The sequence below is a fragment of the Vombatus ursinus genome, unplaced genomic scaffold (genome assembly GCF_900497805.2).
Source record: "Vombatus ursinus unplaced genomic scaffold, bare-nosed wombat genome assembly UNPS02014778.1, whole genome shotgun sequence".
Classification (NCBI taxonomy): domain Eukaryota; kingdom Metazoa; phylum Chordata; class Mammalia; order Diprotodontia; family Vombatidae; genus Vombatus; species Vombatus ursinus.
In genome coordinates this window covers 12,858,964-12,884,104 of record NW_020954556.1, presented here as the reverse complement: position 1 = coordinate 12,884,104, position 25,141 = coordinate 12,858,964, and the positions used below count along the sequence as shown (strand labels likewise).

At 38.6% G+C, this 25,141-nt stretch overlaps 1 protein-coding gene across 1 annotated transcript in view; it reads left to right on the top strand.

The window, feature by feature from the left end:
• Positions 1-25,141, top strand: part of UNC5D (unc-5 netrin receptor D) — a 349,386-nt gene that overhangs the window by 273,196 nt on the left and 51,049 nt on the right. The window contains exons 11-12 of the mRNA XM_027865284.1: positions 11,917-12,085; positions 17,507-17,734. Coding sequence (XP_027721085.1) covers positions 11,917-12,085; positions 17,507-17,734 — 397 coding nt within the window. The remainder of the gene's footprint in view (positions 1-11,916; positions 12,086-17,506; positions 17,735-25,141) is intronic.

Here is a 25,141-nt window from a genome sequence, read left to right as displayed (position 1 = left end):
TGAGCTGATCTTTGAGCCAGATCTAACAGGCAGAGGTGAGGAGAGCTAAGGAACAAAGTTAGATACAAGTCTGAGACCTGATGTGGAATGTGATAAAAGGTATAAATATTTCTATTTTTGAAAACAAAACAAAACAAAACAAAAAATTTACTTTGCAAAATGCTACTGAACAGACTGCTGGCATGGACTATTACGTACTACGGACAATGGCAAGGGGGAAAGACTTCTGAATCTAGGTAAGGTAGAGTGGAGAAGCATACAACTTTAGTCTGACATTTGCCTCTTTGTTGTGAAAAACGTGCCAGGAGATTTACACCTTTGTAAATCTTAGACCTAGTCCATAAATACTTTGGGGGTATTTTAAAACTTTTAAAATTACTACAAATTTTAAAAAACACTATGAACATACTTTTTTCCTTTGATTTAAAAAAAATAATTCAACTAGTGAAAAAATACCTTAAAATCTACAGAAAGTTAATTTGCAAGCTTGTATTCAGTCTTGTCCAACTCTTCATGATCCTATTTGGAGTTTTCTTGGCAAATTTACTCGAATGCTTCACCATTCCTTCTCCAGCTTATTTTACAGATCTGGAAAAAGAGGCAAACAGGGTTAAGTGACTTGCCCAGGGTCACACAGTTAATAAGTGTCTCAGGGTAGATTTGAACTCAGGAAGAGGAGACTTTCTGGTTTCAAGCCCAATGCTCTATCCACTGTGCCACTAAGCAGCCCAATTTGTAAACTGCCCTTCCTCAATTTACCGATGTCTCTCTCCCTCAATGTATAGATCCTGCCAAGTAGAATAAGAATATAATCATCTACTCAGAGCCAACTCACTAAAGGTGTCCTCCCTGAATGAAATTTCCATAAAACAAAAAGGGAATAAAGGCAGGATGGAGTTGCCCTTTCGTGAGTTCCCTCACTGCCTCCTTTCGTTTAAGCCTATCTTTATTTCTTGTGACTCTTCCAGGTGTGAGCCTCTGCATAAGTTCCTAAATTATTATTCACATCATTGAATCTATTTCATGAGCCAGAATGATGGATTCCAGGTGGGTTCATGATTAGATCAGGATAGCGAGGCCAGTTCTCTACATGCAAAATGACCAGCCTTGGCTAAGGAAATGTTTTTTCCTAATTTTGACAATTTACAGGGATTGCAGTCAGGTCAATACAGTAGCAGTGATCAGTATGCAGTGAAAAGAGCACTAGGTTTATAGTCATAAAAACTGAGATCAGATTCTAGCATTTCCTTTTACTACCTTTGTGACCTTTCCTTCTTGGGCCTCAGTTTACTCATATGTCAAATGGAGGACATTGGACTAAAAGATGTCTAAGATCCCTAGCATCTCTAAACTTTGAATCGTGAAGACTATCAAAATAAATATATCTCTTTTCCCACAAGTAAATCCATTGTCCAGTCTTGTCAGAGCATCTAGATTTTTTTGGAGACTACGTAAATGAGGCATGTATAATTTTTAATCTTTTCATTCTCATTGCATAAGGGCAGAATAGGAATGATAACACATGTGGGTACCCACCCATCACATGACAGGAAGATGGTTTCCATTTATGACTCAAGTTTTCTGTGGTCCCCTAAAGAAAAGCATCCTTCTAAATAGCAAACAAAGACCCGTTGCTGTTAGAAGGGAGAGAGTAAATTGCTCCTATTTGGGAAATACATTAATTCTTCCTGGCACCCAGTGCTATTCAGTGTAATGGAAGCGGCAATTTACTAAATGGTATCTTAATGGTGGGGAAGGGTTAATGCACCTTTGTAACTCTGCCATCCTTTTCTGCAGTAGAATTGGGTCCATTATTTCACTAAACTATCCTGGCATAATATCATTACAAAAAATATAATAATTACAAAGGGGGATAAAAGGGCATTTAGATCTTCTCAAACCAAGGATCTATGTTATTTTGAAGTGAACTTTACTCCTCCTACACTCTCAAACTCTCTTTATATTATCTCCACTACCACCAACACCCCCAGGTAGGGGAAACCAAATACAAATTGCTGTCATTTTCATCAAAGTACATTTAAAGCCCCAGTGGTTCACAATGTAGAAGTGATTAGAGTGGCCCAAATGAAGCTTTAATTAAAGATGCAATTGACAAGATAACAATGGCTTGTGAGTGTTTGCTAATAGATTTGAATGGAAGGTGCATCTCTTGCCAATAAAAGAAAAGTCACTGGAAGACAAATTTGATTGCACATTGTAAAGGGGCCCCCAAATACTGTAATTATTTTTATTTTTGTGTTTCATTTCTTTTATTGCCCATACTAAATAACTAGGCCTATGAAGATATTTAAGATAGATTATCATTTCCACTCCAGATAATTACTACTTAATAAAGGCCTAGTGAAGAAAGACACCTCAGCCTCACTTCTGGGTCTCCTCAGTAGCCAGTGACAGTATGACCCTCCTTGCTTATATATTTTTATGATGAACCCAATCTAATTCCCAGTAAGTTTCCTCCCTTCCCACAAGATATGAGTATATATAGGCTTTTATTTTAGAGATCAGACCCAAGTCAGAAACTCTAAAGAGGAGAACTAGTAAATAGAGGAACTGATAAGGATTAGATAAGATCAGATTCCTTTAGAGAATGCCTTCCCCTCCCTTACCCCCTCACCACCCCACCAAAGATTGTGTTTTAGTTGTATTTAGAGTAGAGATGATGAGGGATGAAGAGTAGAATAAAAAGAAACCTTCAGAGCTCATAACAAGATCCCCCTTTGTTTTCCTCCATGTATATTTGTTGATGAATCCAAGAATTCATTGATGTGGGTACTTCTTCCACCTGGGCCTATCACAGCTCCTCAGGGCCTTATCATTCTATACAATTCCTATTCATGGTTTCCCATAAATCCTCCATAAAGGATCAACTGAACACATTGGAGGCCTGCTTCAGGTTCCTTTAATATGGGGTTAGTTCATAGCAATATAGTATCCAGACTGTCCATCTGTTGTCTCTCATTCTCACTATCACTTTTTCAGATCATAAATATTCTAAAGAACAAAACAAACAAAAACAACCCTCAGAACTTATTAGAGATAAAAACTGCAAAAATCTGATCTGAGTGATTCATTGCTAGAGGCTACCCCCTCCCCCAAAATATTATTTTCTCTCTTTTCTGAACTGTTTTATTTTCCAAGGAAGTGTGATGATGGTTCAGTGACAAATACCAACTCTGACACTGCATGAAAGGTGAGGTTTAAATTGTATCTAGGAAGTCATGATTTACACATGCTTTGTGATTCCTTTGATTTATTAATGGATAAATACCCTGTGAATGTGGGTGTAAAACTATGACCATTTTACATATGTAAACAATTTAATCTTTCAGTTTGACTTGACCCTGTAAGCTCTCAATAGTATCTGATATTTCTTCCAAGCTTTCACCTAACTCTCTCTCCCTTCCCTGCTCCTAGTTCTGCTTTTGCTCTGCACTCCAAACCAGACAAACAGAGGCCAAGTTTGGGAAGAATTAGGCCACTTAGCTAAGCATTGTTTGAGACCCTGAATGAGTGAATGATAAAGCATTTATCAAGGGCTTACACTGTACTAATACAAAGGTGAGATGATCTTTAGGAGCAAAGAGCTTACATTCTAATGAGGGAAAACAACACATAAAGAGGAGTTTGAAGAGGATGAGATGGATTGATAATATGGGAACAAGGAACATGAATTTGGACAGTACAGTCTTCAAGAGATAGGGGAGGATAGAAGTGCCTAGTGGTCAATGGTTCATGAGGTCAGGAAGAGTAAGACATGACTGAAAGACTGAAAGACTGAATAATAGAAAAAGTGAGAAGATAGGGCTGTCTCCCTCTCTGTGACTAGGCCTCAAGGCCGCAGGTTCCCCACCCCTGCACTAGGAGGTTTCTTCTGGAACCCAGGGCCAGGAGTCGAGAGTCCCATTTATTAAGATAAGGTAATATCTTACTCACTAATCAGAGCCTAGAATTTCAGAGGCAAAGTCCAGTATTGCAATGGGAGGGGAATTAGGACCCAAACCACATACTTTCCCCACTCTCCAAGAATTATAATCTAATCACTCTTACCATAGCTTGTAGAAAGAGTGTATTAATGAATTGCTAAGGTATTACATTCATTATCTTTGAGACTCCCAGACTATAACTTCCTTCTCTGTTCACCTTTTCCTAGTATGTGTTGTGTCGCCCATTAGAATGTCAATTGTTGATGACAATGACTGTTTTGATTTTGTGTTTATATTCACAGTGCTTTCAGCACAGTACTTCATACATAGTAAGCTTAATAAGTGGGGCAGCTAGGTGGAGCAGTAGATAGAGAGCCAGCCCTGGATAAGGAAGATGTGAGTCCAAATCTGGTCTCAAACACCTACTAGCTATGTAACTCTGGGCAAGTCACTTAACACCGTTTGCCTCAGTTTCCTTATCTGTAAAATGGGCTAAAGAAGGAAATGGCAAACCACTCCAGTATCTTTACCAAGAAAACCCCAAATGGGTAACGAAGAGTTAGACATGGCTGAAATGACTGAACAATAAAAATGTACAGTGTGTTAACATCAGGAGATGCTTTCCAGTGCCTTACACAATGAACAGTTGTTGTTCAATGATTCAGAGCCTATAAAGGCTTATGTAAAAATTAAAGGAAGCCATTGCTCTTCCCAGTTTCTTTCCCTGATCCCATTCCATTTACCCTTTCTCCTCTTCAACTTGTCCAAAACTTCGTCCAAAAACAAATACATAAATACAAATGAATAAATCCTCCCTCCTTAGGACTCAGATATCTAAGTAAAAATTGTGCTCACCTTCTAAGCAATAGCATCTTCAGAATCTAAGCAAGTTGGACTATCATACAGCGGTGTAGTAGAAAGAATGCTAGATTTGAGTTAGAAAACCTGAGTTCAAATCCTGATTCTGTCATTTTATGCTGTGTGACCTTGGGTAAATCAATTAACCTTTGTTAGCCTCTGTCTCCTCTTCTGTAAAATAAAAGGGCTAGTCCTGCTAGCTTCAAATGAGATAGTATTTTGTAAATCACTTAGCAAGGTGTAAAGTACATAGTAGGTGCTTAATAAATGCTTCTCTCCCACTAAGGTCTTTCCCAGCTCTAAATCTATAGTCCTATATGGTCCTATAGTATGCCTTTATGGAGCTTATTCAACTCATAGGTAAAGTAAATCTTCTGATTTAAAAAAATAATAGATGAACCAGAAGAATTTGAGGTTTCTACAGAATTGACCCTGGAGAAAAATAACTGGTAAGTTTAAAGGCAGTAGAAAAAAACAGCTAAAACTCAGCATCTACTTTTGGATTGGTAGTGGGAGGATAGAATTGCTGTCTTTCTTGAGCTCCTCCCCATCCTCCCCCATACCCAGGTTTGTGACTAAGTACAGCTCCCACCCAACTGCCTTTTTATGTTCATTCTATTAAAATATGATTTAATTATGTATTGACCTGGGGTTTGACATTGTAAAATGATCATTAATTGCTTGTCTTAATTTCCTGAATGATCTGCTGAGTAAAGGTGATCAAACCAAAATTAATCTATAATATAGACTGTATGATATATATGGAGGAAAGCAAGGAGGCATAATTACCTAATGCAGCAGGACAACAGCAATGGAGGGCAAAACAAGTCTAGAATTTAGGAATTGACTCTCGCACCTTATGGAAATGACAGCTTCTATGTGGAGCTGCAGCCTCCTGAATCGAAAGAGCAGAGGTAAAATCCACTCTGATGCCCTTCCAGATATGCCTTATTAAGCAGTTGCTTTCCTAAAGCCAGCCCTGTATAAAGTGATATTTTTCACTATTACTATCCTGCAGAATGTGCCTGGACATACAGAAATGTATCACCTCACTTTTACAGTATAACACAACCCATCAATCCCTTGTTTTGCTTCATTCCCATTAGGACTGTCCTTAAGGAGAGAGGTAGTAGAGAGACTCCTTCCCATAGGCATACTTTTTAAGTTTGAGCAAGGTTTCCTCCCCATCCCATCCTGAAATATGCCTCCCCTCATTGGCCCTATCCTTGGACCTCAAATTCTTCTCATTACTCACCCCCCATGGTTTAAGGTATCATAAGTGGGATAAGAGTAAGGATTAGACCTGGGGTTTCAATGATATGGAGCATTCCCTCACCTAGGAGCTACAATTCAGGTCATCAACTTCTCTGCAAAATGTCATCTTAAAAAGTTGCCCAGAGCCCTAAGTGGTTAAATGACTTCTCCACAGCAACATAGTTAGGGTGTCCCAAAAATCTTAGTACAGCATTAAGTTTTAACAGTACAAAGGCAGATAGCCGCTCATATGTCAGAGGCAGAACTTAGACCCAGGTCCTTATGGCTTCACGCCTAGTTCTCTTTGCACTGTACCATGCTGCCTTTCAGAAGGTTTCAAAAGAGAGCGTTAAAATGTAATTATATTAGAAGAAAAACAAACAAAAATAAAAACAGGAAGTTTCACTTGGGGTCAAAAGACTTGGGCCTTAATTCCCTTAGTCCTGCAGGCTATTTATTCTGTAACTTGGGACAAATCATTTAAATTCTCCAAATTTCTTTATTCTACCTAAATATGATAATAATGCTTGCCTTGCCTTACCTGACAGGATTGGTATGAAAATCATTAGACAACTTATGTGAAACAGTTATGTAAATCATCAAAGACCTTGTAGATATGATATTTTTACTTTTGATACAGGTAGTCCTAGTCCTAATGCTTTCATTAGTAGTAATAACCACAATAGCATGCCAGGGAGGATATAACATATTAAGTCATTATCAGCCATTGAGACTAGAATTATTTATCATATTATCCCAAGCAGGAGATTGGAATGGACCTCAGGACAAAGTTATTTTGAAAAAAAGAGAGGAGTTTCACATTCTGGTAGGGAAAATAAGGTACCTTAGAGCTTTGAGGCTGAAGAAAACCCAGGCAACACCTCAGACCAACAATGGAAGGTTACTTTGAGATTATCTCCAGAGAACTAGGAAATAGGAGAGAACTGAGTAGCATTTGATAGTACTGGCATTCCCCCAGAGGTATTTAAGAGAGAGCTAGATAATGAAAAGGGGAATAGTGGATCTTCTCTACAACTGAACTGTAAGTGGTAGGGATAAAATATGTAGTAATAGTTTTTGGAATGGATTTGGAAGAGACAACAATTGAAGTTGGCTAGAACAGTGAAGGTATGAGGTCTAGATTTCCTCCATGTGGTGTTGGTGCTTGGATCTCCTCCATTTTGTGTGGTCATTGTGTAGAGTGGAGGTTTTCATATGTTGTTTGTACCAGGGCTGGGAAAGTAAGCAATGATGAGAATTTTAGTCTGAGCCACTCTAAAGCATGAATTCTATCAACTTTCTTACTTACTATTTTCCATTGACGATGAAAAGGGCCTGGTAGTGGGGAATCAGGAATTTGAGACAGGGGAGTTCTTGTCTTTAGGAAACTACTAAAGAGGTGAGACTTGGGCAAAACCCTGCAATTTGACACTCAGGGCAATAGGTGGGTTCAATATGGTTGTTGTTTGTCCTCAGTTCTCGACGAGGACCATGACATCAAGTTGCTGAGTACCTGGAGGGTCCTATTTAGATAAAAAGGGAATGATCCAGAAGGAGAAATGAAGGGACAATTAAACAATACACTAGCACAAAACCCTTTACACAGTAGGCATTTAATGTTTGTAATTAAATTGAATTGGACATCTATTTTGCACTACATAACTTTTCCTAGTGCTGTCCCTTCCTCAGAATTCTGGTTTCCCTAAAAGCATAACAAATGTGAGCATTTCAGCAGCACCAGTCACCATAGCTCCCATATGTCTTCACAAGCATGTTATTCTACCACTTACTTTTTTAGGATGGAGAAAGCCAAGTATAGGAACATGAAGTAATTTACTCTAAGGCATTCAGCAGCTCAGTGAGGGCTAGTGTTCGAATTTACAAACCTATTCTTTCCAGACTGGCCTTTAAGAAGTAAATAGCTCCACCAAGATTGGCCTTATATTAATTTTAGCGTTTAGAACCTGAGGTTTACACAGCCAGGACTTCCCACTGCGTCTAGAATAACTCTCCTTCCCATAAATATTGTATCCTACATACTGGATTACAGTGTCATCCTGGTATAGTGATAAATATCCTGGATCTGGCATCAAAAGACCTGGGTTGAAATCCTGGTTTTGCTGGGTGTAGAGGTGCAGAGGGGGTGTCCTTGGGAAGGTATTTAACATCTCTCGGATTCCGTTCCTCTTCAACAAATCTAGAGTTAGACTATGAGTTCTTTAAGATTCCTTCTAGTGCTAAGTATTTAATGTTGGGTTGCTAGTATAGTGCAGAAGGGCCCAAAAGCCTAAGACTTTTGGAACACTGTAAAACAAAGGTGTTAGTTTACAGATATTAGTAATTCAGTTCATAACAATCTCAGAAAGCTTATACAACGTATTTTTCCCTCGCTGTTGAGAAAAAAACATATCAACTCAACTATGTTTTTTTTTTTCTCAAATAGTGTTCAAAAAACTTTTTAACCTCCCTTTATAAATTTCATTAGGGATTTTTATCTCAAATTTTCAAACTCTCTGCCGAAAAAGCAGGCCCATGACTTCGGCATTCATGGCTTAGAATTTGAACTATGATCAGAAGGTTTGGTCTTGTTGCTATTTTGTTTTGTTTTGTTTTCTTGAGAAAGTCTAGGTGGCAGGCCATCTATTGGACTGAAGCTCTTGAGAAGGTTAAATTTTGCCAAATATTTTATTTCTTTGCTATGTTGCTCTCTGCACTGAAACAGATTGCTACTCCTCAGTGCCTTGGTAGGAAGTCATGAGCTGCTCGGCCTGACAAAAGCACTCAGTGATGAGCTTCTTTGTCCTTGGAGGACAGATGCATAGTCTGCCACCATGCCTACCTTCAAAGTATCTCCACCTTAGTTGGACTAGTCAGAGTTTGTGTACAGGTCTTTCAGATGCTCAGGGTCACTCAAAAACCTCAGTAAGGCATCAAGGCAGAACCCCGTGAAGGAAGCATTAACAGAGAAGTGAAATACAGTACAATCTACTACAGCAGGGGAGTATGAGTCAGCCATTTCGGGTTTTGTTCCCAACAGTTTGATTGACTTCTCTGTGACCTTATGCTTGAAACACCTGCCTCCACAGGTGTGTGATGAGTGTTAATTAATATTTGTAAAGCCCTCTGATTGCCACAGATAGAAGGAGGCAGGAAAGGGCAAATTATCATTAATCATGGAAAAATGGAGAGATTATATTTTGTTCCTTCACTGGAGACTACACCCACTCACATTATTTTCGCTGTAGGGGGATTAGATATAAATCTTGATTTACTTACTTTGCACTTATGGAAATAGCCAGTATCTACTTTATGCAAAGCTCCCATCCCATGCTTTGCTTAATACCCAATATGTACTGCCTCTGACTCCTAATACTGTTTAAGTTATTACAGAAAGGAGTCTTGCTATTCACAATGAGTGTGAGAGTTCATCTAATTAGCTGATTTCAGTTCATTTGGCATTAAATAATTCCCCAAATTCCCATATGTTTGAACAATATGTTCAACAAGGGGGATGATTCTCTGAAAGCAATTAAATAGTTCTTTTAGGAGAGCTTGTCATCGTTCACTCACAAGCATCCCTGCTATTCCTGTATGTGATGAATGCAGGCACCAATTACACAGAAACTGCTTAACCCTCTCTAATGGCCCCTGGCAGTGGTCCACGGCTGCTGCTGCATGCTGGTTATAGCTCACATTGAAATTTTACATTTTTCAGACCTCAAGCACATTGTTCTAAGCCGTTCATGGAGACTTCCCAATGGCTAATGGGCCACTTTCCAAACCCCCTCTTGCTTGCCCCCCTCTAGTCCCCACAAAAAAAAAAAAACCTTTGTTTTTACCCTTCTGCTTCAACTTGCTTCCTTTGGCAAATCATCACCTGTGGCTTCATTTAATCTCCCTATCGTGGTGCCTGAAAGTCAATGCGGTATGGTTTTCAGCTTCACCTGTATTTTGCTCTCAGCATGGGTAGGAATTGTCAAACTTGGAGCTGTAGTTAACTTTAAGTAAGCTTGAAATGCCTTTGTGTCTGCACAGGGTCCTGCTTTGTGAGGCAGTAGTGAAAGGGTATGTGTCAGTTGTGGATGTGATAGCTGCCATAGGCTAGAGATGATGGACCTGCTGAGGTAAATATCCTAAGTTTTCTGCAGCTACAAATCACAGATAACAACATACAAGGGCAACTGCTAACATAAGGGGGAGAGAGGGAGAAGGGAGATAAAAGGAGAAGAGAGAGAAACAGAGAGAGAGGGAGAGACAGAGAGAGGAATAGAAAGATTAAAAGAGGGATTGAGAGAGAAAGAGAGAAAAAAGGAGAGAATCATTAGAACACAATGTCAACAAAATAATTTAGAGGTTAAAGTGTGAATAACCTCTTGAATCAGCTTGCATAAAAGTTTTTAGAAAAGAAGACATATTATGCATTGGAACAAGATTTCTTTATGTTATCAAGGAGGTGGCTTTTTCAATCACTGGTGGCTGTTCATACCTGGTGGTATGGAAAGAATGCTCAATTTAGTTATAGGATCTGTGTTCAAATCCTGACTCTGACAGTAACTACCTCTGTCATCTTGAGCAAGTTATGTAAGCTCTCTGGGCCTCAGTTTCTTCATCTGTAAAATGAGTAGGTTGGACTAGATCACATCTAGCTGTAAATCTGTGATTCTACATTTTGGGAGGTGAAACTTAGGAACCATAATATTAGCTCAGTTCTCATACTGCTCCTTTCATCCAAGAGCCTCAGAATATTTATTAATTCTACCCTACTGTAAGCCTCTATTTTACCCATTAAAAAAAAAGAAAAAACAAAGAAAGCAAAGAAAGATAAAGTAGATTATCTAAGACCACCTAGCCAGGCATTGGGAAAAGGGAGGGGAAAGAATGCCCCAAGATCCTCCCCCTAACTATTGTTCTAGAAGTCACAATTCCCTCCAGAGGGACAAGGAAATAGAAGAAAGGAAAGGAGAAAAGAAATAGGGACTCATTCAGTGAAGTGGATTTTTTTTCCTTCTGTTAACTGTCATTTTCTTTCATCTGTCTCATGACTCTGCATTCCCATTATGAATTATTCACAATACAGAGAACAAAATAAAAAATGTGAACACCAGGTTTGTGTGGGATGACGTTAAATTTAGACACCAAACGAGGGAGATTTGAAAGATCTATATTCATGTATTTGAAAATGCATATTTATAACTGTCTGCTGTGCTGTCAATATGTATAACCTATGTATTTGTGCATTGGCAGAAAATACATTTTCAAAATGAGGGAAGTTAACACTCAATCTGCGCATAGCTGAAGGGCTGTTTTGTTATGTAATAAGTTATTGTCATTATTTACTACTATGAAAATATTGTCGATAGTATCATTGGGAGGAAAGAATCTGGTGGCAACATTGTCGGCATCAGCTGTTTTCATCATGTTTGAACATTTGGACTTGGGTGTTCCATCAGTAAGACTCTTGCATTGCAGCTAGGAGAGGGGTTTTGGTGGTTCTGCTCCCCTGGCCCCCATCCATTCCCTAACTCTGCACTGCAAATATAAGCAGGCATTTGTCAGTTTCCCCTTTATCCAAACCCTGTGTTTGAAATGTGGGCTTTAACTCACTCTGTAGGCATCAGCTGTTAAGAGCCTTATTCTGCTGTTCTGCAGCAAAACTGCTAGGAGTGAATAGAATTACTTTGCATGTGTGTGATCCACTTTCTGGGCTGTGAGCAGTGCAGCAAACTTGGTTTATGTTCAACCCTCAAGTACCACTCCTCTCTCCCCCGCCCCAGTTGTTGAACGAGATCTGACTCTGCCATGCCTGACTCACCCTTCTTTTTGGCTCGTGTTTCCTCTTTTCCTTCAAATGTAAACAAAGTCTCCAGCCAGATGGATCAGAAGTACTCCTGAGTCCTGAAGTTACCTGTGGGCCTTCAGATATGGTGGTCAGCACACCCTTCGCCTTGACCATACCCCACTGTGCTGATGTCAGTTCTGAACACTGGAATATTCATTTGAAGAAGAGGACCCAGCAGGGCAAGTGGGAGGTGAGACCAAGTATTCTTTTTTTCCCAAAACAATAGTATGCCTGATGGGGAAATACGGTATGCTAACTAGGAGGCAGACTTCAACTCCATTACTAGTCTCATGAAACAGCTGTGTAATTTTTAAATCTTTCTTTTTCCTCTGGGGTCATATGCTATGTAAACTCTTCAAAATATAGTCAACCCTTTCATCACCATGACGATGGAAGAGAAAGGAGTTACACCTAGACAGCTACTCACAAATGGACCTCATTGTGCCAGCTCTGGCCCTCTCCTATTTGGACTTATATTTTTGGTACTAAGAAGGAGAATAGAAACAATAATTTGTCCAAACTCCTTCTGATTTAGTTTCAGAATGAACTGCGAAATACTGTACATATTCCAATAAATTAGAGTACACTATTAAGTACTATGCAGTTTTCTAGTGATGAGTGTGACCCAAACCTTATCCTAAGCTCTCTTCTCTTCCCCCTCTACAATTGTTAATTGGTGACATCATCATTTTAATTATCATTTCTATGAAGATGACTCCAAGATCTTTATACTAATCAATCCATCAACAAACATTAAGCACCTAGAATGTGCCAGTCATTGAGCTACTCGCTAGGAATACATGTATAGGTATATATAATAGATTTGCAGTTTCATGTGCAATCATCTTTTTATCATTTTGCTATGTTATTGAAGTAATTATTTTATTTCATAAATTAAAAATAAAATAAATAAATTTAATATTGAAAGAACCTCTACTCACAGGAAGTCTACATTCTAATGGTGTAAACAATAAATACATACATAGATACATATGTATGCATGTACATACATACATATATAGCATAAATTGAAAGTGAATAAAAATTAAAGTGAAAAAAAAGTATACAAAGTACAAAGCTGTTTGGGGGAGAGGATACTAGCAGTTGGGGGGATCAGAAAAAGATTCATATAGAAGATTATTGTTGTTGTTGTTTGTCCTTCATTCTCAAAAAGCACCATGACATCAGGGAGGCATGACATGCAAGTGAATTGGAATTAAATGAAGGAGGGCTGTACTGGCCAATAGAAGACGATGCTTAAGCTGTATCTTAGAGGAAGTGAGGGACCCTTAACCAGATGTAAGGAGAGAGTATAATCCAAGCATGGGAAATGGCAGCGGAAAGGCATGGAGATTGGAGATGGAGTATTGAGTATGAGAATGAGCAATAATGCAACATTGGCTAGATCACAGAGCAAAAATGTTCAGTGGGGCTGAAAAGAGGGGTTGGAAGCAGGTTGCTTAAGGCTTTAGAAGCTAAACAGAGGAATTCATATTTTATTCTTGAGGCAATAGGAAACTGGATTTTTTTTGAGAAGGATGTGACATGGTCAGATAATTATTCTGACAGCAGTTTGTGGGATAAACTGCAATGGTAAGATATTTGAGGTAAGGAGATCAATTAGGTGGCTATTGCATTAATTTGGGCAAGTGTGATGAGGATTTAAACTATGTTTATAGCTGTGTGAATGGAGAGAAGGCATAGAATGAATGAGATGTTTTGAAAGTAGAATTGGCAAGGTTTAGCAACTAATTGGATATATGTGGAGTAGAGAGTCAAGGATAACGCTGAAGTTATGGACCTGGAAGACTAGAAGAATAGTGCTACTTTTGACAGAAAAGCAAATTTGGTGGGAAAATTAATGAGTTCATCTTTGGATATTTCGAGTTTGAACTGTCTCTGAGGCATTGAGTTTGAAGCAAATAGTGATGGGGGACTAAAGCTCAAAAGAGATAATGGGGATTAGATATAGATGATATAGGGATAGATATATCTTGGATTTATCTGCATAGGGATGATTGTTAAAACTATGTAAACTGACAAGGTTACTGAAAGAATATAGAAAGAGACAAGAAGCAGGCATAGGATGGAAGCTTGGGGAACGTTCATAGTTAGGAAGTATAATATAGATGATAAACCAGCAAAGGATACTGAGAAGTTCTCACAATGTTTGGAGGAGAGCCAGGATAGAGCAGAGCTACAAAAACACAGAAAGGAGAATACAAACAACATTCTCAAAATGCCAAATGCAAAAGATAGAGGAATGAGGATGGAGAAAAGGTGTGTGTGTGTGTGTGTGTGTGTGTGTGTGTGTGTGTGTATACATATATCTTTCCTTGATCTATCTTCTGTCTGTCTGATCTCCACCCTATTCATTATCCTGAGCTCCAGTCCTTCAAATGACTAGTGGACATTTTGAACTGAATGTCCTATAGTTATCTCAAATTCAGCATATCCCAAACAGAGTGCATTATCTATCCCTCCAAAATCAAGCAACTTCCAAACTTCCTTATTTATGTTGGGGGCTTCAACATCCTTATAATCCCCTAGTTTCACAATCTTCTGTGATCCTTCCCTCCTTACTCTCCCCAACCGCACATAACCAATGGATCCCCAAATCTCATTCTTTCTGCCATCCCATTATCTCTTGAAAGTGCCCACCTTTCTTCTCACATGCAGCCTCCCCTTAATTCATTACCTCTTGCCTGAACTATTGTGATAGTTTCTTCCAATTGATCTCCTTCCCTCAAATCCATCCTCCGCACAGCTGTCAAAGTGATCTCCCTAAAGTATGGGTCTGAATGTCATTCTCTACTCAAACTCTAGTTAGTCACTGTGATCTCCAGGATCAAATACAAATTCCTCTGTTTGGCATTTAAATCCCTTCAGAGCCTAGCCCTAGCCTACCTTATCAGCCTTACTGCACTTTACTCACCGTCTCACAGTATGTGGTCCTGTCGATCCTACTGTTACTTGCACCTCTCCCCCCCGAAACACACACACATTTCTGTTTTGTGTTATCTGCTGCTCATGCCTTGCAGTTCACTCCCTTTTTAGCCACCTCTGTCAATCCCTATTTTTCTTCAAGATTTGCCTCATGTGCCTGCCACCTTCTGCATGAAGCATTTCCTAATCCACCCAACTACCAACTGCTAATGACTTTTCACACACACATACACACACACACACATACACACACACACACACCATTAACTAGTATATATTTTGCATATACCTTTATGTGTACATATTCTCTCAATACCTGATGGACGTAGCCCAAAATCCTCAATCCAAGAGCCTTTGGGAATAGCAAAGCTTCTAGCCCAATGTCCTCAGCCATCATCCTAGGAAGCAACCAATCCTTGTGGAGATACAGCGTGGTAAATTCTCCTACAAGAGCTGCAGCTATAGCTATAGAAGAAAGTTCTTGACACCAATGTCCTTGGCGATATTAAATGGCTCAGCATCTGTTACTAATAAGATTTTATTTCTGGAAATGACATCGAAGAAGAGGCATTGCCATCTGTTTTGCTCCTGTACCCTAAGGACCATGACACCTTTCCATCTGACTTGTAGCTGAAATGTTCCATATTTGTTGTTTCCTCCATTAGAAGGTGAGCTCCTTGAGAGCAGGCACTGTCTTACTTTTCTATTTGTGTATAGCTAGAGCTTAGGGCAGTGCTTTATACCTAACAAGAACTTTATAAATGCTTTTCATTCATTCATTCATTCATTCATTTTCCACCCCACCTTATCCCAGAATGTAAGTTCCATGAGGGCAGGGACTATTTACTTTTGTCTTTGTATTCCTCATGCAATAGTACAGGGCCTGTACCATAGTAGGGACTTAATGAATACTTGTTAATTATTTGATTGATATACACCTGTTCATATAAGCCATTTTTAAATTCTGCATCTTGGCTTTCTCTTGGTTTCATCATATTCTTGTTATTGGGAAGGAAATCCAACATGAAAAAGGCATTTATAGCTTAAATCTATGTTTGTAACGAACAAAAATAAATTAGCAGTCATTTAAAAAATGTGTGTGAGAGAAATGGGGAAAAGGATGGGAAAAAAAGAAAGGGTAGCATTAAGTAGCTAGAAAGAGAATGACAGGAATGGTCAAATCATCATCATCATTATTATTTTCAGAAAACTTAGGTCTGTGATTTGCCTGCGTGATCGGATTGTTTTCATACCTGTATATAGTTAGCTATCATGAAAGCAGTGTAATTCTCATTTTGGAACCCAGTATCCAGTTCCCACCTGAAGTAGGAGGTTGCTTTCAGGAGAAGCTTTCAGAAGAGGATGGATGAAAAGATTATATCTTAAGAAAAAAAAAAAGAAAAAGCATATTCACATCTTCAGGTGAAAAAGAACATCCCTAGTATTCTAGCTATCTCCTGAGTCAGGATTTTGCTTCCTGAATTCATACATACATCCTACTTCCATTCCCTCATTGACATTATGTCTGGAAGAAATTTCCTTGGGATAGTGAGTTCTATGAATTTCATTAACAGAGTAGGTAGTATTATATATTGAAGAGAATCCTATTTTGAGGAGCAGTGCAGCACACGGGCATTGGATTTGAAGTAAGAGGACCTGTTTAAAATTGTGGCTCAGTTATTTACTACCTGTATGACCTTGCATACGTTACTTCCTCCATAAAATGTGGTAGGCAGGTTCGATAATCTCCAAGGTACTTTCTAGGTCTAAATCCTATAATCACTTTAAATCCTAGCCCTATTTTTATTACTTGTGTGACCTTGGACAACTCACTTTAACATTTTGAGACTCAGTTTCCTCATCTGTTAAATAAGGGGCCAGGGCATAATACATAATCACAGTCTCCCTTAAGCTCCAGATTTTATGACCCTGTGTGTTAATTCATTTGGCATTTAAAAAAATTTTTTTTCCTCTACTTTTTACCAACGTAGTTTCCCTTTCCTTGTGTTGTTTCACTGGTTTATGATTTCTGTTTTGTTTGTTTGTTCTGAAGTTTTTGTTGTTAAGGGAGATGGCAGTGGATTTCTGTTTTTCCAGTGCTAGCAAACTGCAAATAGCTAAGAGCTAAGTGGTGAAATATAGCAAGAGAAGCTATTCAAGCTGTGTATTTAATGGGGCCTCATGAATGGTTCTGTTATGCTGAAGGGCAAAAACAACCAATGATGAAAATGTGAATTACCTTGATGGATACCAAAAAAAAAAAAATAATGGTCAGAAGCAGACCAATGTAAAGACTTACCTTACTGACTTTGATGTTCAAGACAATTTCTTAGCTTGACATTGAAAAAAAAATAACTAGGAATACTAGGACATTCAAAATAACACTGAAACTGCTTATACTTTGTTATTATTATTTATTAAGTAGAAATTCATTGCACCATACATAACCGTAACTGCAGGTGCTGATTAAAGTATTTATCATGATTGATGAAAGATTTGTATTAAGTATCAAGCCAATTAGAACAATAAAAATATTCTGGAGGGAAAAATGTGGACTTGTAGAATGAATCTTAAATAGCATGTCAATTTAAAGTTGAAAGAGTCTTTGTGTGTGTGTGTGTGTGTGTGTGTGTGTGTGTGTGTGGTGTGTTTGTTTTCCTAACAGGAGGTGATGTCAGTGGAGGATGAATCGACTTCCTGTTATTGCCTCTTGGACCCATTTGCATGTCACGTCCTCCTGGACAGCTTTGGGACATATGCACTGGCCGGAGAACCCATCACCGACTGTGCTGTGAAGCAACTCAAAGTGGCTGTCTTTGGCTGCATGTCATGTAACTCCTTGGATTACAACTTGAGGGTCTATTGTGTGGACAACACCCCTTGTGCATTTCAGGTTAGCCTTTGTTTTCCTTGCTTCCCGTGTTCTCATAACAGCAAGTGGGTTTTGGACCCCTGAAATATATGGACAATTCATTCAACTGACATTTGTTAACTACCTACTGTATGTAATCTCAATGCCTAGAAATACAAAGTTAGATAAAATACAGTACCTATCCTCAAGAAACTTCTTGTTGTGGGAGGAGATGACATCTACAGAAACACATATAATAGGCAATTTTATATAGTGATACATCAGAGAAATGCAAATATAAAATCCAAAAAATAAGGTTACTGGTTTGGGCTCAGGGAAGGTTTCACAAAAGAGATGGCATCTGAGTTGGAATATAAAAGATAGGTAAGATTTCAATGGGTGAAGTGGAGGGAGGACAATTTAAGCATAGAGAACAGTTTATATTGACTATATATATATATACACACACACACACACACACACAGAGTATATATATTGAGTATACACACGCTCACACACATATATACACATGTATATTTATCTCTCTATCTACAGACACCCAAACATACGTGCATATATCGGTATGGATGTGTATATACACATATATTATATATATATATATGTGTGTGTGTGTGTGTGTGTGTATATGCAAATATATTCACATGCAGGCACCCAAATATATGTGTGTTTATATTATATGTACACATAAGTATATGCATACATATATGTGTTTGTGCATATACACATGCAGGCACCCAAATATATGTGTATATAAGGGTATATCTACATATGTGTATACACATATATACATACGCACTTAGAGCTTTGTCTCAGGGTGCTGAATTTAGAGAGCACTGAACACACTCCTGCTGCAGCATAAAAGCTACAATTACCAAGAATAAACGAAGAATAATTGGTTAAAATTGGAAACTAAGAGGTAGAGGGTTGGGTTAAGTCCCTCCCTTAACCCCACCACCCTCATTCCCTTCAACTGTAGCCTCCCCAGCAGTGACTCCAGACCATCATCATCCATGTCTCTCTCTCCCTCTTAATGCCTGGTGTACCTCTCCTTTGTTTCTCTTGAAAGTTTGCGTCCTCCCACTTACCCCAGGACCAATTGTAGTACTTCCATAGAGTGATACTTATCTAATTATAGCTCCGGTAAAAACTCAGACACAAATGAACATGGCAAGAGAGGGTTGGGTGCAGGGATGGTGTGTGTGTGTATGTGTGTGTGTGTGTGTGTGTGTGTGTGTGTGTGCCCATGTATGCATACAAATGAGTACATGTTTTTCTAATTAGAAGCCTGTGTATGGAATAAAGCAAAGTGGAGGTAATTAAGCTGCAGGTTCCGTATTAAATATCACAAATTGTGCCTATAGCTATGTAGTCATTTTATGTACAGAACTGAGCAATGGACACAGGTTCATTTTCATCTATGTTGTTTTTAATCATGTAAAATTCATCTTAAATGAACTAGTCATAGAAATCAAAGGCCTATCAATAGCTCCAAGGATAATATGAAAACATTTGTGCATGTTTAGTGTCTCTATAAAAGTCATATTTCTTCTGTCATACCTTATTCTGCATTCCTACTATTTTAGGCCTGGATCATTAAGTTTATCTCAAAGAATATTTATTCAATCTCTGACTTGTAAGACAGCAAGCTAGAAAACACATGTTTACCAATAGAAATGAGACAGTGCCTGAACACTGAGCAGCAATAAATGAAGGTGATGTGTTAGTGTTTTGTGTTCTCCAAAGCTGTTCATTGTTTATTTTCCAGCTTCCAGGTTTGTATGTGAAAGGTGTATTAATTACTCTTTTCTCAGTCATTGGCTTGCATATTTCTAGCAAAGGCACCATTTGGTAGCTTAGAAAAACTCAAAATCAGATCACAGATTCTCACATACATTTATTGTCTTGGAATTGCCACCCTCCACATCACTCTTCAAAACTTAGAATCCAAGGGTAATTGGGGAGGTGATTGGGGTGGGGATGAGGAGGACACATCATTCACAAACAGTAAGGATGGAGTACTTGGTATTTAGTAGGTACTCAGTGAGTACTTGCTGATAAAACAGAATGGCCCACCAATCACCATTAGTTAATTAATTAATTATTAACCACTGAACAATAATTTAAGGATTTCTATCTTTTCTGGCTTATTGATGAAATCTTACGTCACACAATCAAAAAACCTCAGAGCTGGAAAGGACCTCAAACACAATCTAATACAACCTGCACTTTAAACTAGTATTCTGTCTACGATATTCTCAGTGAGTGATCATACAAGCCTCTAGCTGAAATCCTCCAGTGAAGGAAATTTACTCTCTTCTCAAGCCAATTACTTTTGGAAAGCTCATTAGTGAAGTTCTGCCTCCTCTTCCCTAGCATCTAACTGAAATCTCCCTATCTACAACCTCTACCCATCTGCCCCTGGATGTACAATATCTAATTCAATGAGTCACCCAGGCCCTGAGATTTCAGATAAACACTTTTCTAAACATAGGTACACATGAGCACAACTTCACTCCATCTTCTATAACAACAAATTCAGTAAAACCAGCAGGTTTTAGCAGCCTGAGAGAAGTTCCCTAGGGTCTCAGAAGCCTCCTACATAATACATTGAGTGGCCTTTATCTAAATTGCCTTGGTTTATTTCACAATATCCTGGTATATAAAGGCCTTGGAAAGGGAACTGGGGAGAGGGAAGGGACATGAGTTAATTCATAATGTTCTGGGCAGAGTCAAGTACCTCTAAGATCTTAATTTAGAAAGGCCAAGGTCACCCTATACATCCGGGGCCATCGCCAATCATCTTGACTTTTGTCTTGCCACTGAGCTTTGAAGACTCTGGAAGAGAGAGTGAGGCTGATGACCTTGAACAGCTCTGCCTCACTTAAATCCAATTCAAGCTCAAGTCAAGACATCACTTTAATGTTGTCAGTGGTCCTCTTCTAGAACAAAGGATGAACAACAACAGAATGTTCTGGGTCTGCACCATGGCATTCTGGACCACCACGCCACTGTTCTCAGTCATCATAACAAATCTCATTTTCATGTAATAGCCCTTCAGATACTGGAAGATAGTTATCATTGCCCCCACCCCCACCCCAGTCTTCTATTCTCCACGCTACATATCCCTTGTTATTTCCATTAAATTTAAAGTAGGTTTGAGCTCAAATTTACCTGACCCCAAGTCTAACAATATATTTTTCTTGCCTTCATTCTTGGTTCTGCCCATGATTAGGCTCTCTGGATTTCTGTCTTTGTCTTCTTCTTGTCCTTGTCTTGCTTTTCCTCCCTCCTTGTCCTCCTTTCTCCTCCCTCTCTACCTCATACCCACCTTTCTTTTTCTTTTTTTTTCCCCATACAAATCTGTGATTTCATTGCCGTGTAGAAGTACATCCCTGATATAGAAACTCTCATACAGATCTGTGGCTTGTCTGCAGCTTAGCCTTAGAAGCCTGACGGTGTGAGAGATGAAGTGATTTGTCCATGTTCACAAAACAAGTGTTTGGCAGAAGCAGAATATGAACATACAACTTTTCTGAATTCACAACCTGGCTCTCAGTTTCCATTTTTCAGAAAATTGAGGAGCTATCAACCCTGTTTCAGGACCATTTCTACACACACTGTTTGTAGCTATTTAATATCAATTTGTACATTTTCAAAAAAATACTCTTTTGAAAAGGAACATGGGCTATTGTTAATTGACCCATTAAAACTGCTGTACTATGTACAAATCTGGCAACACATTTCATTTTGGAATATCAAAAAGCCCTGGCAGATTGGCATGAGCTTCTCTCTCTCTCTCTCTCTCTCTCTCTGTCTCTTTCTTTGTCTCTCTCTGTCTCTCTTTCTGTCTGTCTGTCTGTCTGTCTCTTTTTCTGTGGGAGAGAGATGATGACTGTGTATCCAGTACCAACTCATTTTCTATAACTCCAATGGAGCCCTTGGGTATTTAATCAAAATTAGTATGTCTTTTTCATGGGACATTTCTGCAGAAATTGTCTGCATTAGAGTTTGCCACAACTCTAGCTGTAATGAAATACTTGTCATCCTTTGGGAATAGAGGCAAGGCAGGTTGTGACTGCTGATTTTCTATAGCAGAGAATATTTTACATCCTAAAGAAATAGGCACCTGAACCAAAAATATGCCCAGCCAGAATTGTGCTTTCCACAAAGAAGAAATTTCACTTGGACAGAAAGGTTAATGCCAGTCCTTAGAACTTAGATCTTGTCAGAAGAGCTGGGTTTAAGTCCTAGCTCTGATATTTCCTGACTCTTCATAGCCAAGTGAGCACTGGAATGTCATTGAAATTCTTTATGACTCAGGTTCCTCATCTATGAAACAGGAATAATAATAATACTTGCATCATCTCCCTCCTAAGGTTGTTAGGGACAACACACTTTGGAAATCTTAGAAATGTATAAGAATGTGAATGATTATCCTTATAGGATCCTCGTACAGCATAAAATTGAGACCCATCACATCCTAGTAACCCTCTGCTAGATACCCTCCAGCTTATCAATAATATCTTTACTCAAATGGGATGTGATCATAATTGCTTGATTTGAATGTTTAACACACTATATGTGTGAGATCAATCCCTATTAATCATAGAAGACCAAAGCACCTTGATTAAATCCATCATGCAACAAAATAAATAATACATTGGCCAATTTGAAGGTATCATAAAGGCTTGGGGTCATTATGTAAAGATAGATGATACCACCCAGGAAATGCCTTGTGACTGGTGAATGAAGACCAAATAACACCTCTTGGGCTATATCTAAAAACAGCAAGTTAGTCTGGAGGCAATTAAGTGGAAAAAGACTCCAAATTAGGAGCTGAAGGTTCTATGTCCTTAGATGAGAATCACTTTTTAAGGGAAGAGAATTTGCTTCCTTCTCTTTCCTTCACGCTTTCCATAAACTATGTTACTGAAGAGACTTAACTAATGAGAAACAATGCATCTAGCTAGAAGTAGAGAGAGACATAATGAAGACAAACAGAAAATCTACTGGCAAAAAAAGCCAACTAAGTACACAAAGACACTAAGCTATGACCTTGTAAACCTTAAAATGTCAGAAGACCTGGAGGTGCGGTTGGATGAGTAGCAACATCCCTGGAGAAGCAATGACTGAAGTGAATATCTGCATCAGGGACTGAGAGACAGTCTGAGGACAAATTGGACACACCAAGGAAAGGCAGCTTCAGGATTCTAAAAGGGCACTGACCCTCACAGCCTAGAAGCAAGTTTCACCAAAGGGAAAGTTAATGAGGAATCCCCAAAGGGTAAAAAAAAGACTTCCAGTAATTAGGAGCTGTGAGTTATACCTTTGACAAATGGGTTTCTTCCACATGCCCCTCACCAATATTTTGCTATAAGTTTGACCACACTCTCTTCTGGGACCATGTGTGTGTGCAAGAAGAGAGTGCATTACTAGTTTGGGAAGGATTATTTTTGTAATGACTTTCCTTGCTATATCCACTTAATATATATTCTTTCTAAAAGAGTATAATGAGGTTTGGCTGATAAAAAACAACTTAATGGGGGCTTATGAGCAACAGTACTAGAATCCCTAGCAACCTCCAGGGTTACTTCTAGAACGCTGAAGTAGTACTAGTCAGCTGCCCTCTGAGGACCTGGCCTGTGAGTAAGAATTGGGCAGTAGCCCCAGAGGTCAGTCAGTCAGTCAAATAGCACTTGCTAAGTGTCTGCTATGTATCAGGCATTGCACTAAGTATTGGGGATACAAAGAATGGCATATAGATATATAGATATAGATATGCACACATATACATACATATTTATATACTCATACACATATATGAGCATATATATGTATGTATGTGATATATTTTGAGTAGTCTCAGAGGGAACATACCAGCATGAAAGGGGATGAGGGAAATCTTCTTGCAGAAGGTGGGGTTTTAGTTGAGACCTGAAAGGAAGTCTGAGAAACAAGGAGACACAAATGAGGAGGGAGAAAAGTCCAGATATGGGGGATAGCCGGTGAAAATGCTCCAAGTTAGGAGATGGGATATCTTGTACAAGAAATAGCAAGGATGTTTTTGTCACGGGATCATAGAGTCATGGAGGAAATTAAAGGGAAGGAAGACTGAAAGGAAGGGCGCAGTTTATGAAAGGCTTTAAAAGCCAAGGAGATGGGTTTATATTTGATCCTGAAGGTAATAGGGAGCCATTGGAGTGAATGGAGATATTTAAACCTACCATCGGGGAAGATTAGTTTCATCCAAGGAGTGCTACCTATTCATTTAATTGGTTTGGGAGAATCATTCACAGTTTGTACAATAATTGTCATTTCATTCCATGTGATAATTATAAAGATTTTCCTACTTCTGGAAATCTAGTACCTATTTTTTTTCCTGCTGCTTGGAATAAGTTGTGTGATCATACCTAGAGGTGAGTAGGGGTGAGAGGAGGAGCTCTAAATGACCTCTCATCCCTTCTGGCTCTGTGTTTCTATGAATAATTCGAACTGCCTTTTTTTTTGTTTGTTTGATATCCCTTTCCTTTCTTTTGATAAATTCAGCCCAGAGATTGAGGAATAGTGTTATATTCTGACATTTGCAAATTCTATTTTTCTTTTTCTCCTTCCAAACACAAACAAATCCTGACTTAGTAATGTCAAGGAATTAAGTACTCACCTTGTCTTATAAAAGAATAACTCGATACTGTCATCTATCTCTTGTACTCCTAGACATGCCTCTTGATTTTCATTACTTACTAGGAATTAATGTGGATTTAGAATCTAATTTCAAAGGATTTCCGAGAGAGGCACTTTTTGTGTTTATCAATAATGCAACCTTGGGAAATATTGTTCAGGTAACTCATTTAAAGAAAAAAAAAACACAGCAACATAATATTTTGTTGTGTGTTCTTTTAGAGTTCAAACAGTTTTGTCTTATAAATATGTGAATTCACCTTGGCTATTTCAGCATCCCCAAAGCATGTTCTCATATCCACATCCATCTCTCATACAGTCAATGTGAAGAGTTTGGTAAGGGTAACCAAGGATGAGGTTCCACTGACTAGCTCTATTGAAAGTGCAGAACCCGGTTCTGCTCACATGAGGTCTTAAGAAAAGAAAGCTTCCATGTCTGTTACTGTTCACTCTACCAATCAGGAGCCTACTATCGGTTCCAGTTTCTAATTTCAATAATTCAATGTCCATATTTGAACATAAGACTGAATTAAAAAACAGAAGGTAGGCATAGGATTTCAAAATAGTGTCACATCTTTTAAGATAGAAAACCTCAAGGAAGGGAAGAATGGCTTTAGAGACACCCTTCTTCCCCATGCTGATCCCAATGACTTGAAAATGGGGAACCAAAATAAGAGTCTGAAAATTTAAATTCAAATTCTAGCTCTTTCATTTAGTAGCCATATTACCTTGCAAGCAGTCATCTTCCTT